The 16,037-nt window shown below is 39.6% G+C and overlaps 2 protein-coding genes across 2 annotated transcripts; both read left to right on the top strand.

The window, feature by feature from the left end:
• Positions 1–49: 49 nt before the first annotated feature.
• On the top strand, positions 50–10,112 carry LOC143877863 (E3 ubiquitin-protein ligase RING1-like). The gene is made up of 2 exons (XM_077380144.1): positions 50–1,266; positions 9,832–10,112. The coding sequence occupies exon 1, from the start codon at positions 200–202 to the stop codon at positions 1,214–1,216; it is 1,017 nt and encodes a 338-aa protein (XP_077236259.1). The 5' UTR covers positions 50–199; the 3' UTR covers positions 1,217–1,266; positions 9,832–10,112.
• Positions 10,113–14,449: 4,337 nt separating this feature from the next.
• Positions 14,450–15,115, top strand: LOC143876808 (uncharacterized). Its single transcript, XM_077378503.1, has one exon. The coding sequence runs from the start codon at positions 14,538–14,540 to the stop codon at positions 14,817–14,819; it is 282 nt and encodes a 93-aa protein (XP_077234618.1). The 5' UTR covers positions 14,450–14,537; the 3' UTR covers positions 14,820–15,115.
• The last annotated feature ends 922 nt before the right edge of the window (positions 15,116–16,037 follow it).

Raw genomic sequence — 16,037 nt, 5'->3', positions numbered from 1 at the left:
TCCCCGAATTTTCGGAGGTACATTGTCCCCTTCCTCCCAAGGGCATTCCTGTAATTTCCATCGATAGGAACCTGCGAAGAAAAGCAATCCGGTCGTGGCCGTCGTTATCATCAGCAGAAGAAAGAAGAAAGAAGAAAAAAGAAAAGAAAAGGCAGAGAGAGAGAGAGAGAGAGAGAGAGAGAGGGAGAGAGGGAGAAAAATGTCGTCGGCCGATACAACAAACAATGAGAATGGAAGCGGGAGCGGGCGTTGTGGAGAGACATATTGGTGTCACGAATGTGACATGAGCGTCACCCTTTTCTCATCATCTCCCCCTCTCATCTGCCCTCTCTGCCAAGGCGATTTTCTCGAACTCATGGAAATCCCTCTCCCCTCTTTCTCTCCTCCTCCTAACCCTAACCCTAACCCTAATCCCCCTTTCCCTCCTCTCCTCTCCGCCTACCTCGACCCTTTCCCCATCCTCTCCTTCCCTCAATCCCTCTCCGAATCCGAATCCGATCCTGACGATAATTTCGAGCTCCAGATCGGTAGCCCTTACATCGACCGTCTGATCCAACACCTTGCCGATCCCGATGACGATCAGGCCGTCCGCGGCTCGACACCTGCGTCTAAATCGGCCGTCAATTCGATCCCTACCGTTAAAATTACTTCCTCCTTCTTGGCCTCTGATTCCCTCCTCTGTGCTGTTTGTAAGGATGAATTTGTGGTTGATGTAGAGGCAAAACAACTGCCTTGTAAGCATATCTATCATTTCGATTGTATTCTTCCTTGGCTTTCTCAGCACAATTCGTGCCCGGTTTGCCGATTCCGGCTACCGACTGATGAGCCGGAGCGCCGGGCCCGCCGTGGGGCTAGGGTTCCGGTTAGGTTTGGGAATATAATGGAGGAGGAAGAGGAGGATGGGGATTTGTTTGGGATGAGGAGTACTCTGAGGCACATAGCAAGGAGGCATAGGCTTGTTTTTCCTGTTAGGTCTTCACCTACGCAGCTGGCGGAGGCTGAGACGAGCTCCGCGGGGCCTACCAATAGTGGGGAGACTGTGTCGAGTTGGCCGGTTGGAGGGGCGACTGTTGGGGGAGGTGGTGGTGGGGGTGGGAGATTGGATGATGAGGGTGATACTGTGATGTCTGAAATTAGGGGAGCTTTGTTTGCTAGTAGGGTTGACGATGAGGGCGATACTGTGATGTCTGAAATTAGGGGAGGTTTGATCAATTGAATTTCAGTTGATCTGTTTCTCTTCATGGGTTATCCTTTCCTGAACTTGAGGTATCTACTTTGTAAACTTTCTTTACCATTTTCAACTGAATTCGGGGACCATAATTCTAGTTAAATACCATGCCTGATATATCTTGCTGTTCTTACTATTATTATTATTATCATGTCTGATATTTCTTGCTTTTTAAGATGAATATCATGTCTCATATTTCTTGTTCTAGTGCTTCTTTTTTCATCTCTTCGTCATTATAATGGTTTCTCCAAAGTATTCCCCTTGCAACTAGATGAAGAAAATTAAACAACATCACATGTAAGCATTTTGGTGCTCATAATCTAGTTGATTCATCCCGACACATTAGTGAGAGACTGAGAGGTCTGTGGATGATTAATAAGCAGATTTTGCTACTAAGGAGATGAATACGGATTTATGCCTTTAGTCAAAGGGGTGTGGCCCTTGAGTTTCATTAACATCCTTATAACTAGAGGGATTTTATGTAGCTGACAAAGTTTCTACAAGGATATTGAGTGTTGGGCCTATCTTGAACGGTGAACACCTAGGACCTTTTTGACAGCTCCATTGCTACCTATGGAGACGATAGAGTTGATGGTTCTAAGGTCTTGGGACTAGTGCTCTTTGAAATAATTCTTCAATTTGACTGAATTTCAAACCATATTATATGGGGGAAGAGTGAGTTCGATACACGAGGTAAGTTTAATGGAGAACAGTTGTTTGGAGGTAAAGATTGGAATTGAACTGGGACTCAATTGAATCAATGATGGAAACGTCGCATAGAACAAAAAGTGGTTACTCCACCGGCTACTAAGGATGAAGGGATGCAAAAAATGACTTTTCCGATTCATCTGGCAGAGTGGTGGTATTTTTTCAACTGCTAGTAGCCTTAGGACAGCAGGTTGGCTCATAGCAATTGCCCTAATGGAACTCCCTGTTGTGTTAAGTAGGCACTTCTGTGCTGTCTCAGCTCGCAAGCACCCAAACCCATTAAGGACTTGATTGATTAGGCCCACCAATAGCTACTGGAAAAGCAATTCAACTTAGAGGCTGTACACCACTTGGGATGATGAAGCTCTCTATCTTGGCCAAGCCTCTGTACGTTAGGTACTTAGCGTGTATGAGGAAAGCTGTCATTGAGGAGTGTTTTAACGGGGTTGGGGCAAGGTGTTTGAAACCTAGTTTTAGGACAAGCCTAAAGGAGGATAAGGTAGATTGTCTTGTCAACTTACTAGGTTAGGCATATACCCTGGGTTTGGTGCAGATACAAGAATTTGTTTGTGGGACTTACAAAACCTTTTTCTTCTCAAAGTCTCTCATCCCTTTAAGATTGAAAGCCTCTTTTGAATGGTTGTGGTTGGTAATATTCCTACATCCAATCACTTCAAAGACAAGATGTGGTTGATTACTCTTTCATACATTGTTTCACAATTTGATAGTTGGGAAGTTTTATCTTGCAATCATTTGAAATGAGTTGGCTATTCCTAGCTAGGATAACATAACTAATTGGAGGTTTGCTTAGTGGTCCATTTAGTGAGTTTGACAGCAAGTTCACGTATGGAGGGACCTTTTGTACTCTATTTTTTTGGGCTATTTGTAAGGTTAGTCTTGTCATCCATTCAGTGATCGTCCGATGGGGGATGTTTGTTATGAAGGTGGAGAAGATTTTTAATTCCTCTTTCGTCTATTATGTGATTATTTTATATATGTGGCATTTCAAACTAAATATTTTCTAAATGAGTTGGGTATCCCTAGCTAGGATCCTTGGATAGTACACTTAAATCGGTGCTCCTCACTCGATGGGAAACATAACTAGAGATGACGTTTTTTTCGTGATGAAGTTATCAAGGAGAATATGTATAACTTTGTGATTTATTAAGCTATGGTTAGAAAGGAATATTAGTGATTCAACCAAGATCTCAATTGCAAATGAAAGGTTGTGGCTGTAGGCAGACAAACTAAAGGTACCAACGTGACGATATTGGACAGACCTCACTTGGCTCAAAACTTTGATGGGAGCTCAAGTGGCAGTGAAAGGGGTATGCATTGGAGGTGTATTTAGAGATGCTAAAGGACTAGTCAATTTCAAAAATTTTAGGTTTATTGGAATTAAATACTCAAATAAAGCCGATGCTTATGTGCTCTTGGCATCACTCGGGACATCGAAGAGCGGCTTATTGAGGTAAGGTGTCAGCATGCCTCATTGATGAGATCTTGGATTGTCTACTGTGCTAAACGTCTCCTTGAGCCCCATTTTCTGCGAGGTTAAGAAGGTTGCATTTACTTTGTTGCTCAAGTAGTATCTAGATAAGCTGTTTTTATTGGGCAAGCTTTACCCTTAGTCTAGCTGTGTCTTTTTCTTAGTAATAAAATTTTCACTAAGCAAAATAATAATAACAGGAAATCCTTCCAATTTTTGTGGATTTTTGCATTTTCAATTTGAAATCACCCTTATTTACATATTGTCCTGGTTCTACACAAGCCAACAACTAGAAACTGGGGTTAGATTCATTCATATTGAATAATGGTTATGCGTGCTTGGGCTTTGCCAACTGCGAGTGTCCTGGTATTTGGATTATTCGTATGTGAACATTGCTCCTCTTGGCAAAAAAAAAGAAAAGAAAAGTTGCAATGGTTCCTGGACATTGTTCCTTTTCGGATTGCAACTGCCATTTCTTTGCTCCAATCATATCATCTTAGCAGGAGAGTCTAGTGCTTGCCAAAATCAGAATCAATGTCATTATTTTTTTGTAGTATTAAGAAGCCTTTTTACTTTGTGACCCTTTGAGGCCTTGCTCCTATCTCATGTAACATTTTAAGCTATGCATACTCCTTTCAGTATGAAGACATACTTTCCAATGCCAATTTCCATGAGGTGGCAGTGTATATTGCGTCTTTCTCCAATCCCCACGACTACCTATTTATCTAGCAATTCAAACCTTTCTTCCTGTCTCTTAAGCCCCTGGTGATAACTGATTATCCATATAGTCAATAGAGATATATCGTAACAATTATTGAATGTGGACTTGGATTTATCATTATAAATTTCATGATTATTAAGTCTGAAATTTGGTCCATCCTCATCTTCCTCTCCAGAACAAGTTAATCGCGAATCTGGTGGTCATCTTCCTCTCCAGAATAAGCTAATCGCGAATCTGGTGGTCATCTAGTTGATTCATCCCTTCACTTTAGTGAGAGGTGTGTGGATGAATAATGAACAGGTGTTGCAACTGAGAGCATATGAATACAGACTTTGACCTTCTGTTTCGGTGATGGTCCTTGAGGTCCATGAACATCCCAATAACTGGAGTTTTTGTATGTAACTGACAAACTTTCTACGAGAATCTTGAGTGTCAGTCCTACCTCGAACGCCTATGAGCTATTGATGTATCCTTTGCTAGCAGTGAAAATGATATACTCGATGATGTTTCTAAGGTCTTGGGGCTAGAATTTTGGGAAATAATTCTTCAATTCGTGATTGAATCTAAAACCATATTACGAGCCGGGGGGTTGCCAGTGGGGTGCATGAGGCAAGTTTAATGAATAACAGTTGTTTGGAGGTAAAGATTGCAATTGAATTGATTGATTGATTACGAGGCAAGTTTAATGAATAACAGTTGTTTGGAGGTAAAGATTGCAATTGAATTGATTGATTGATTGTGCCTTTTAATAGCTATTAGAAAACCAATACAACTTAGAGGGTGGGAAGACTTTTTTTTCAAGTGGTCTAAGTTCTGAGAGGTGGTAATTAGGAAAAAGAACTTGACAAAAGGGTGGAGAAAGACTGTGTAACTTACTAGGTGAGGTGGTTGCAACCTAGTTTTAAAGCTCTGTGGCATGTTTGGGATGGTGAAGCTCTCTATCTTGCTTACCCAAGCCTCCGTATGTTAAACTTGTATGTGGGAGGTTGTCATCCAGGAGTGTTTTGGCAGTGTTTAAAAACACGGGGGTGGTGCGGAATGCGGCCGAAGAAAAACCCTTGTTGACTCAGCGCGGACGTGGCCATGACCGCGGTTGACACAACCGAGTACTCAGTTGACGCCATCATAATTCGGGAGAGTCAGAGGAGTTTTTGTTGACTCTGTAGGGCAAAACACGGAACATGGATGCGGCGCAATGCAGAACGCGACCAAGGTGAAAGGGAATCGACTCGGGGAAGTCGACGCGAACGCGGGGGAGTTTCAAAACTATGGTTTTGCGGATGCACCATTTTTGGAGGAGCCTAAAGGAGGATAAGGTAGATTGTCTAGTCAACTTGCTACGTAGACTAGATGACCTATATATCTTGGGTTTGGTATAGATACAAGAATTTGGTTGTGGGGCTTAAAAAGCTTCTTTATTCTTGAATTCTCTCGTCCTTCTAGTCCTTTTAAAATTGAAGGCCTCTTTTGAATGGTTATGGTAGGTAATATTCCTACATGCAATCGTTGAATAGATTGGAAGTGGTTGATTACTCCTTCATCCATTGATTTACTATTTAACAATTGTGGACATTGTTTCAGAACTCCCCATATCAATCGCGGACTCGTTGGAGTCGATTCCCTTTTCCTTGTCAGAGTTCTTGTCCAAGTCTGCATTTTTCCCTACCAAGTCAATAAGAACTCATTTGCCTCTCCCGAGTTATGACGGTGTCAACCAATTATTTGGTTGCATAACCAATGTTTGGTCGCGCCTCACATAGTTGTCTAGGTTTTTCGTTGCATGCATCCACATTTTGAAACACTGTTTGCAGAGCTTTATCTCAAACTAATTGAAATGGGTTGGGCATTCCTAGCTTGGATATTAGACCTAATTGGAGGTTGGTCTAGTGGTCTATTCAATGAGTTCAATATGGGGTGCACATTATGGAGGGTCCTTCCATGTTCTATCCTTTGGGCTACTTGTAAAGTTGTTCTTGTGATCCATGAGTGACAATCTGCTAGAGGATGCATGTTATGAAGGTGGAGATTGTTAATTACACCGTCTATTGTTTAACAGTTTTATATGTGGTGTTTCTTCTTACGAGACATTTTTTTGGAATGAGTTGTTCATCCCTAGCAAGGACTGTGCACTTAATCAATGGTCATTCCCACTATTAAAATCTCCCTGATTTGACTCTCTTATACGTTGGCTGAGTTCTCGTCTGAATCCGAGTTTTGCCCTACCAAGTCAATTAGAACTCTTTTGACTTGCTCCTTTTAATGAAAAATTGACTGTGTCAATCATTGATTCCCACCCAGTTTACTCCTTTTTGTACCATGGCCCAATTCTCATCTTAGTATAAGTTTTGAAGCATTGATCCTCACTTGGACTGATAAAAGCGTAATTAGAGATGAAGGTTCTTTTTTGTTGAAGTTATCCTTGAGATCAAGAGCTTTGGGATCTATTAGGCCATGGCTAGAAGTAAATTTTGTGTTTCATCCAAGATCTCCAATGCATATGAAAGCTTGTGGCCAAAGGTAGTCAAAGTAAATGTACCAACATGACGAAATTGGATGAACCTCACTTGGCTCAATTTTTAAGTTAGATGGGATCTTAAGTGGCAGTCGTAGGGGTCAGACATTGGAGTGATATTTAGAGATGATAAAGGGTTAGTCAAGTAATTTTTTTTGGCCTTATTGGAATTAAATACTCAAATGAATTGAGGCTCGAGTGCGAATGATTTATAAGTATTTTGTAGATGTCTATGAGGTCAGATCTTATTAGCATCACCCTGGCATTAAAGAGGAACCTAGTACGGTTGAGATTAGCATGTGCCATTAATGAGATCCTGGAGTTGTCCATTGGGTTAGAGCCTTTCAGGTCTCCTTCATCTGCATTGTGTGCAAGGTTATGAAGGTAACACTTTCTGTTGCTATTAGGTCTTTTATTGGGTTTTTTTTTTTTTTTTTTCTTATTGATAAATTTGTTACCAAACAGAATAAATAAATAATAATCGTTCCTTCCAATTTTTGTGCATTTCTGCATCATCAGTTTGCAGCTTACTCTTTAGTTTCTACCCAATCCAATAGCTAGAAATTGGTGTTAGATTCGAACATATTTTACTAATGGTTTTGCATGGTCGGGCTTTTCCAATTACAAGTGTTTGTTATATTTGGACTATATTGGCATGTGAACATTTACTCCTCTTTTGCATGGCGAGCATTGATGGGCACCGTGATGCTTCTACTGCATAATATATATTATATGGATTATCAAACGTTGCCATAAAAATTAAAAGTAAAAATAGCATTTGAGTTGAAAGTAATATATTGTTTTAAGAAGGAAGTTGTTAATAATATGTAAAATGATGGGAATAAAATAAAAATGCATACTAATTGGTCAGAGAACATATCTCCAAGATAAACATGTTGTAAAAGGATTGGTGGTGGTGACCATCCTAACTCAACCATTCCTTACGTTGGCATTTGCCAATCCCTCTACCTAGTCGACTTTCTGTTTGGAAATCAAGACCTTTGACGCTATTCATTCACCCGGCACCCTCTTTTCAGATGTCGACTGCCATTTCTTCTGTCAAAATCAGAATCAATGCCTTTATTTTTCTGTAGTATTCAGAAGCCTTTTAACTGAGTGACTCTTGACGCCTTGTTCCTGTTACATATACTGATTTTATGCTAGTCTGATGCCATACTTCCCAATGTCAATTTTATTGTTGTGCCTGTAGCTATTGCATCTTTCTCTATCCCTATGACTGCCTATATTTCTTCTAGTAATTCAAACCTGCCTACCTGTTGTGTAAGCCGCTGGAGGCAAGTCATCATTGATAGACTCAATGGAAGTAATATCATGGCAACTATTGGATGCGGTGCATTCTCATCCTTATGAAACATCATTCTGGAATTCCATCCTATAAATGCCTTTCTAGCATTGGTGACGAGGACTGGGGACAAACCTCTCCATCAGTCAGTGATTCAGTGGAACCTCCATATGACTATCTTTGACTATTCTAGTGAAGCGGTCCATCAGGGCCATCATTGAACATTTGTCGTTGATTGGTATTCTCAAAATACCTAATAGGGGCTTGATTTGGTAATGTGCTAAAATGCCACTATTAGTAGATAAACGTCTTCCTTCACTTCTGAACCCCAAATAATTCGATTAGGTGTCAGTACCTGATACACGAAGATTTAAGGTCACTGCTCTTTTCTTCTAATACAGAGAAGACCTCTTCTTTAACTCTATCCGAAGATCAGTCCACGGGCCATTGCTCCTAGAGTGCACCTAGTGCCTTTCAGCTAAATCGTGAAACCCTATGCTGGAAAAGTCTTTTATTAGAAATTACGTTATTTGCCAAAAAAAAATGCATGCCTCTTATCACACTACTTGTGGCAATATTTTCTTATCCAGTTGGCTATCTTTTCGTGGTCTTGATGCACACTTCTAAACATAGCCATGAGTCTTATTCTTGACTTGGATAGTTTGCTCGTTCGCACTCTGGTCAACTTTCCTTTTTCATTTTCCAGGTGCCCCTTATAACATTTACAGCCATTGGATATCCTTTCACGCCCCATTCTTTAAATTTTATTTTCTTAGTGAATATAAGTAGTTCTTGGAAGCCATCCATCACCACCTATGGTATCTCGCGAGCAGGGTCCCTTCAAGCCCCATCTGCGCCTCTTTCTGCCTTGCTCAGATTCTTCACCATTATACAAGTTCTGGTGAATTTCAGTTCATGCTAGCACAATGCACTCTTTCTTTAGTTTCCTTTTCAAGTCACAAATGGCTCCCAAAACTGGTACATGAACTTCCAGTGGGAGATGAAGCACCTGCGTCCAAATGACAAATAGTGCAAGAATCATTTTGGCACCCGACTTTCCAACTGCTGTTTAAACAACCTGTAATAACCTTTAACAGCTGTTTAAACAAGACAAGCTGTGTTTGTGCAATTATTAAACTATGGTAGTGCCTCTGTAGCCTATTATTCGCACTTTCATTAAAAGCCTACCAAAATCTATTTAAAATTTGCCCAAGCATTACACAAAGTATTATAAATCATCATGTACGATCATAATTAAGTTCGCTAATTTTCTTAATGAACGGAGCCCTATAGGGTTCATTGTCGACGTTATCTTGATGTTTTGTACATCTTCGGGCTTACTTTTGGATCATGATTGACCCTCTACTCTTCAGTCGTTTATGCTAAATTGGGGGCTTGTTTGTGAACTTTGCTGCCCTAAATGGCTAACCCCAATTGTTTCCCCAAGGCCCTGTTTGTTTTAGATTTTGAGAATCGATTCCGAGTCCATAGTTGACACAACAAGACCATTAATAGCATGGGAATGCCTTTCCATTAATCAGCTCAAAAGCCTTTGGTTTCTTAATCGCACTTGTCGAGTGCAATGAAATTTTAGCGAGGGTTGAATTATGTCCTAACACCAAAACAGACGTAAAAGTTGTAAGAATAAGTAGCACTCCAAATGGCATTTTTTAGTTCAGTCCTCAGTTATTTCATGATTTTTTGTAAGAACTGTTTATTTGGGGTGAACAATTTGCATGGAATTCATTGATTGTTTTTTATGTTAAATCTTGGCAATTATTCTTTAGATTATTTAATCCGTGCATACTAATCTATATAACATGGTCCTTTTAACTTCGATGTACTGAGTTCTGTTTCTTTTTTTTTTTAGTTTGTGCTTTTGCAGTTACTGTACAGTAAGTTGTTGCCAGCATTCCAGCTATGAATTCAGAAGATTTCCCCATTATAATTTGTTTAAATGGAGTGCAAACTCTGCACCGGAAACCTTCACTTAATGTAGATGTTGTATGCCTTTGTCATTTTTCTTCTTCTATTCCTCTTTTCTTCATTTTCAAGAATGGAATTCGTCTTCTTTTATTCCTTTTTTCCCTCTGTATGCTAATTCTAATTTGCTTTTGAATAATAAATAAGAGGTCGGGAGTTCCTTCTTTCCTTTTTGGTCGTGTGCCCAAATATAGATAAGTACCCAAGAAAAAGGAAAAAAAAACACTTCTTTTTCGTTGTTGGTATTATTATAGCAGCAAGAGGAATCATGTACATAGGAGGGAAGGAATAAAACCAGGGGGCCGTTTGGGTACGCGGATTTTAGAATCCAGGTTTTTAATTTGACAACAGTGTAAAAGAGGGTTCATGATCAAGCTGCTGCCGCTGTCGGCAGCGATTCTTCGATTTTAAGTAAGAAAACCAGGTTTTAGAAATCTCTCCTGCATCCTGAGATTTTTAAAACCTGAAAAAATGGGAGGATTTGCTACTCTTTTGCTGTCGGAAAGAAGGGGAAGAAGTAAAAAACGACGGCTGGTCTGCTTCTTCTCTTTTCTCTTAGCTACAATTTTGAAGAAATCCCATATCTTAAAATCTGCCTATCCAAATGGCCCCTAAAAGTAGCAGCTTCAGATTGTATCTTGGAAGTGGATTTCACATGCTTACCCTTTTTTTCACCCCAAGTGGCAGCTCAACTTATCACACTTTCTCGAGAACCCTCTTTTGGGAAAGGGTCTAGGGATTTAGTTTGGGGAATTTAGTTTTTATTTGGGGCACATTCGGCTACCATTGAATCTTTTTTCATGGTAAATTGGTGTCTCCAAGTGGAGATGAGGGTGAAGTGGCTCAAAATCAGAAAACAAAAAACAGGAAACTAGTGTCTCCCAAGTGATGATAAGTGGCTAAAAATCAGGAAACAAAAAACTTACTCAAAATAGGATGACTTTTGCCTGATTTTTAGCTACTTGGAGACACCGAAGGGCCGTTTGGATATGCGGATTTTAGAACCTAGACAAGAGAAGAAGCGGACTAGCCGTTGTTTTCTGATTTCTTGCCCTTCTTCCGTCAGCGAGAGAGCAGCAGATAATCCCATGTTTCTAGGTTTTAGAAATCAGAGGATGCGGGAGAGATTTAAAAAACTTGGATTTCTTACTTCAAATCTAAGATACTTGGATTTCTTACTTAGAATCTAAGAAATGCAGTCAGGACAGCACACAACAGCTTGATCATGAACCCTCTCGACTCTTGTACAATGTTTTCAACCTAAAACTTGGATTCTAAAATCCGCGTATCCAAACGGCCCCTGATAAAAAATTCCTGGCTGCCAGACATAGCCTTGGGGACTGACTGATATAGGCCCTACTACCCTCATTTTGTAAAGAATCCTTTAATAACTTCATAAGAATTAAGATAAGGACCCAAAAGCCCAATTTTTTGAAAAGTGATTCTAAAAAGTCATTATTGAGGAAAATGATTTTTTTCCTCTGAAAAACTTTTAGCAGAGCTATTTCTTATACTAAAAGATGATTGCAATTTTCACATGTATACCAAAACAAAAATTACTGCGGAGAAAAAGTAGGTTAGCTTTGTTAGTACTCAGGGGCTCATTGGAAATATTAAAAAAAAATGTTACAACATTTTGGTAACAGGGTTCATGAATAATTGGTACCTATTTTGCAGATTAGATATTTACTGGTAAAGTCCCCACAAAAAGAAAAGATGCAATTTCGCTGCTGTTGACAATTACTTTCGTTTTTCATCTAAGATCATTGCTAGGGCCAAGGTGCCACTCTAGTATTTATCCACTGTTCCTTTCTTTTTTCCTACTTTAACCATACTTCTGGCATTTTGATAATTTAGGGTGCATTCTTTAATCTTCCTCTGTAGAAGAATCACTTTTCTGGATTTTTCTGAAAAGAATAAAACCTTACATTCAAACTACCATACATTCAAACTCGTATCTAAGGGTTTTGGATTGTTATTGGTGCTACACATTCTTGACTGTTAAGTTAGTTATTTTTAGTATCATGTGAAGGATTAAGTGTCCCTACCTTCTTCTTCCCTGAAATAGGAGTGTCAAACTCCACCTCTGCGAAATCAGCCTTATTATCATCCCCACTCTTATCATTTTTCTTTCTCGGAGGCAACAAAGAAAACTCAAGAAAAGTTATATCCCTAATGATTTTAACTTTGATGACTTAGGGCCATGACACCAAAAGCTTTAACCCTTCACCCCTGTGCATAACTAATTAAGAAAGATACAGTTCCTGGCTCTAGAATCTAATTTACCATCCTTAACATGAACACAAGCATTATCTAACCATTCCTCCTAAGGATTTTCACATCTAATTTGTTGTACAAGGGCATCCAATGACTATGAAATTGGTTGGGATCGTCATCGCTTTTTCCCCAAAATGTTTGACAAGCCAACATTTGAAAGCATACACCATGCATTTTCAATGATGGTTTTATTCATTCACTCTACTACAATGTTCTAATGTGGAGTGCCAATATAGTATAAGATCAAACAACGTCTTCATTTGCTTTCTAAAATAAATTTTCACAAGAGTCAGTACCATTTTCAATCCTCAGTCCCATCAGTTTCGAGCAAATAGCCAGAATGTCTTTATCTCATAGAAAATGAACAAAAATCCCGCTAATCCAAAATGACAAAAACTCCCCTATCTGGTAAAAAATGACCAAAATACCCTTATTGAATTAGGTAGGAGTATTTTGGTTAGCCATTAAAAAGAGTTTTTATGGTCATTTTCTATTAATATAAGGATACTTTAGCTCTTTCAAGCCGATCTACCTTACTATTCGCCGAGGTTTTCAATAAGTTTCTTTGAAATCTGAGTACTTTCATTGTTTTTTTTTTACAAGCTATGGATTTTTTTTTTATCGATTTTCATGGGATAGGTATATTTTGGGTTATTTAATGAGGGGATTTACTAGGGACCATTGCAGAAGGCATTTCGCAGCTAGTCTGTTGCATGTGAGAGCAGCCACACAGGCTTAAATTTTGGTAAATTTATAGTTGTGATTTGCTAGGGACTCCCGCGGAAAATCATTTTGTGGCTGGCTGTTGTATGAGAGAGCAGACACATAGGCTCACTTTTCAGCAAATTTTGTCTGATTCGTCTAATTCATATGAGGTGGCTACTCTATTGCTCTCTCATTCAACAGCCGACCGCTAAATGCCTTTCTACAAAAGTCACTTGCAAGATAAAGGAGAATGTTTTCGCCTACCTCTTTAAAGAGAGCGACGGAGAAAAACTAAAACAAGAAACAAATGAAGAGCTTAGAAGACAAGATAAAGCTAGCGACAAAGACAGAACTAAAACAAGAATTTTGTGAAGGGTTGTCCAGTTTAACAAGAAATAGATGAAGAGTCTATAAGACTTGTTCAGTTTCGTTTTTTGGAAAACTCGAAAACAGGATTCCGTTTGGAAAATAAAAACGGGACTGAAATGACCGTTGATTTAACATTGCTCTTATGCGGATTTGAGCTCCTCAATTTGTCTTTTAGTGGACGTGGCTCAAATGGAATCCCGTTTTTACAGAAGAGCTCTTTTTTTAAGGTAAAATCTTTCTGCAGTCAAGTTGTGAAACTTTCAAAAAAGAAAAAAGGGAAGTGATATATATTCACCCTTTTTTTTTCATTCGGACAGCCCCATCTTTTGAATTTATGACTACTCGAGAAGGGTATTTTAGTCATATTCTGGAGAAGTTATCCTTGGACTGTTAGGATTAGTTGACCATGAGAAGTTGTCCACCATTCTAGAGTGAGATGCGTCATACGTGACTGATTAGATAACTATAGTTCGGTTTTGATGGCTTTCACGAGAGTCACTTTTACACGTAAGAGAGATTTTTCAGGCACCGAGGAATTTTCGTGTTGGAGATCGGCCCCTTCCCATTGGCCTAAAATAGTGGGACACAAAGGAGCGGACACGCCATCTATTTGTTACGTGAGCAGGTGATCTAAGCTATCAATTGGGGCGTGGCGTTTTCAAACACGCACTATTCTGCCTGAAGTATTCGCCCCTGTTTTTTCACTCGCCACAGCCCACTGTAGTGCGATTATATGATGTGTACACTACAGAATAGCTGGTCCCACTTTTTAAATGATCCGGACTGTTCATTTGACAGGCCTCACTTCAGATCTCTTTTTGGACGGAAAATCAAGCCAATCATGCAATTTTTATCATCATATAATGTGTTTTGTGAGTGGACGGCTCAAAACCAAATCATTTTTGGGCCATAACAGATTCAAGGCTTCTAAGATGAACGGTTCAGATCAATCCAAAATGGGACCCACTTTGCTCTATTAGGCTTTCCTCCTCGTGTCTATTTTAGACATAGTCAAAACAAATTTGGCAGCAGTCAAAAGTCAGAGTAAGGGCATTTTGGGTACTTAAAAAAGTAATCGAAGTTTCATGGCTTCTTCTTGCTCACGTTATAGTCAACAAGGCGGCTTGATAACAACTATATAAGAAGGTCACCTGCTGTAGTCTTGGACATAACATTGCCACTTCTAATTTTACCTATTCTTCTCAATCTGCCCTTGAATTCTGCAACTTCTGGTCTCTAGAAATGGCGATTGAAGGTTTCTTCAGTGATAGCACAAGCGAATTTCTTATGAAGACTGCAATTTTCGCCCTTGTCCAAGCTCTGGTTTATCTCATCCTTTCCAAGTCGTCCAATATATTCTCTCCCAATATGAGATCCCTAAGCTTTAAAACTGCCCGTTCGGTTAGCATACGGCGGATTCTGGCGGCCCTTTCGGACATGCCGCCGGATGGCGAGAATTCCCCGTCGTCGGCCAATTCACTGTCGCCGAGCAAAGATGTTTCTGCAGCTAATCACAAACGTTAATTTGCTGAACATTTTTGCAAATTTTCATTGAAAAAATTGGGAGGGACTTCATATTCTTTCATTTGTTTGTTTTCATTTTTTGGGTTGTAATTAAGTTATAGTATTGATTGGGGAGATTGATATTGGAACCCATTATTTTAATCATAGCAGTGCTCTTGTTATTTGCACTCTTTGTGATTAGCTTTTTATAGCTGCCTGGGAATTGTATGTTATTGTTGCGCTGTGTATACTGAGAAACCTTGTACCATCAGTGTGGTTTTCTTACTATTTGTTTATATTAAAGGCCCTTTCAAGCACATGTTAAGATACAAAACAGCCCAAGTTTCTTCTTGAGTTACAATTGACCCAACATAGGCACAGTGCATCATAATATGATGCAGCATATTTGGAAGAAGGCCAAGAATCAATGAAGCTGCCGTTTGCCAAATCTGAAAATTCTGGCCATAAATGATCGCTGGGATTTAAGTAGACCTGGCAAACGGGCGGGCCGGGCCAGTTTTGACCCGGAAAATTTTACGGGTCACTATGCTTAGACCCGGGCCGGTCTCCCGGATTTCTGACGTATTATTTTTAAGATTTTTTTTTTGTATAGGGATTCGCTAGCCACCTTCCCCGAGGCTACTTTTCGGCTTGTCGCCCATCCTTTGCTGCAAAGATCGGCAAAGTACGATTTGCGCAAAGGTTACTAGCAATAAATAATAGCAATATATAATAATCATGCGGGTACTAATTAGTTTTAAATGAAAAATTACGGAAAATGGAAGCAAAGTAGAAAAATTACCAAAAAAATGCCAAAAGAATGTATTAAAATATGACAATTACCGAAAAAACTACAAAGAAAATTAAAAATTATGACAATTACAGGAAAAAAATGCCAAAATAAAACTTTTGTAATTCTCTACGGGCACCCGAGGGTCACCATGCCCGGCCCAGTTTTGACGGGCCGAGTGGACCCGCAGGACAATTTCAAACTGGTCATAGATTGGTGACCCGGACCCGGAATTTACGGGCGGGCCGGGTGGACCCGCGGGTCCGGGTCACTTTTTGCTGGGCCTAGATTTAAGGGTGTGTTTGGATTGCCAGAATAAGGAATTGGAATCGACATCCTATTTCGATTCTTATTCCTATTTTCATTGGAATGAAAAAAATTCTAATAAAACTTTTTAATTAGTATTTAATTCTGACCGGGGCAGAAATAGAATACCATCTCACCGGTTT

Source organism: Tasmannia lanceolata, unplaced genomic scaffold (assembly GCF_043159265.1).
Source record: "Tasmannia lanceolata isolate RefF3 unplaced genomic scaffold, GAP_Taslan_0.1 ptg000005l, whole genome shotgun sequence".
In the NCBI taxonomy this organism is placed as follows: domain Eukaryota; kingdom Viridiplantae; phylum Streptophyta; class Magnoliopsida; order Canellales; family Winteraceae; genus Tasmannia; species Tasmannia lanceolata.
Note: the sequence above shows the minus strand (reverse complement) of the source record. Positions and strands in the feature narration are given on the sequence as shown.

Excerpts from the sequence above, each read along its gene's own strand:
- LOC143877863 (XM_077380144.1), top strand. The coding sequence starts at position 200 with ATGTCGTCGGCCGATACAACAAACAATGAGAATGGAAGCGGGAGCGGG.
- LOC143876808 (XM_077378503.1), top strand. The coding sequence starts at position 14,538 with ATGGCGATTGAAGGTTTCTTCAGTGATAGCACAAGCGAATTTCTTATG.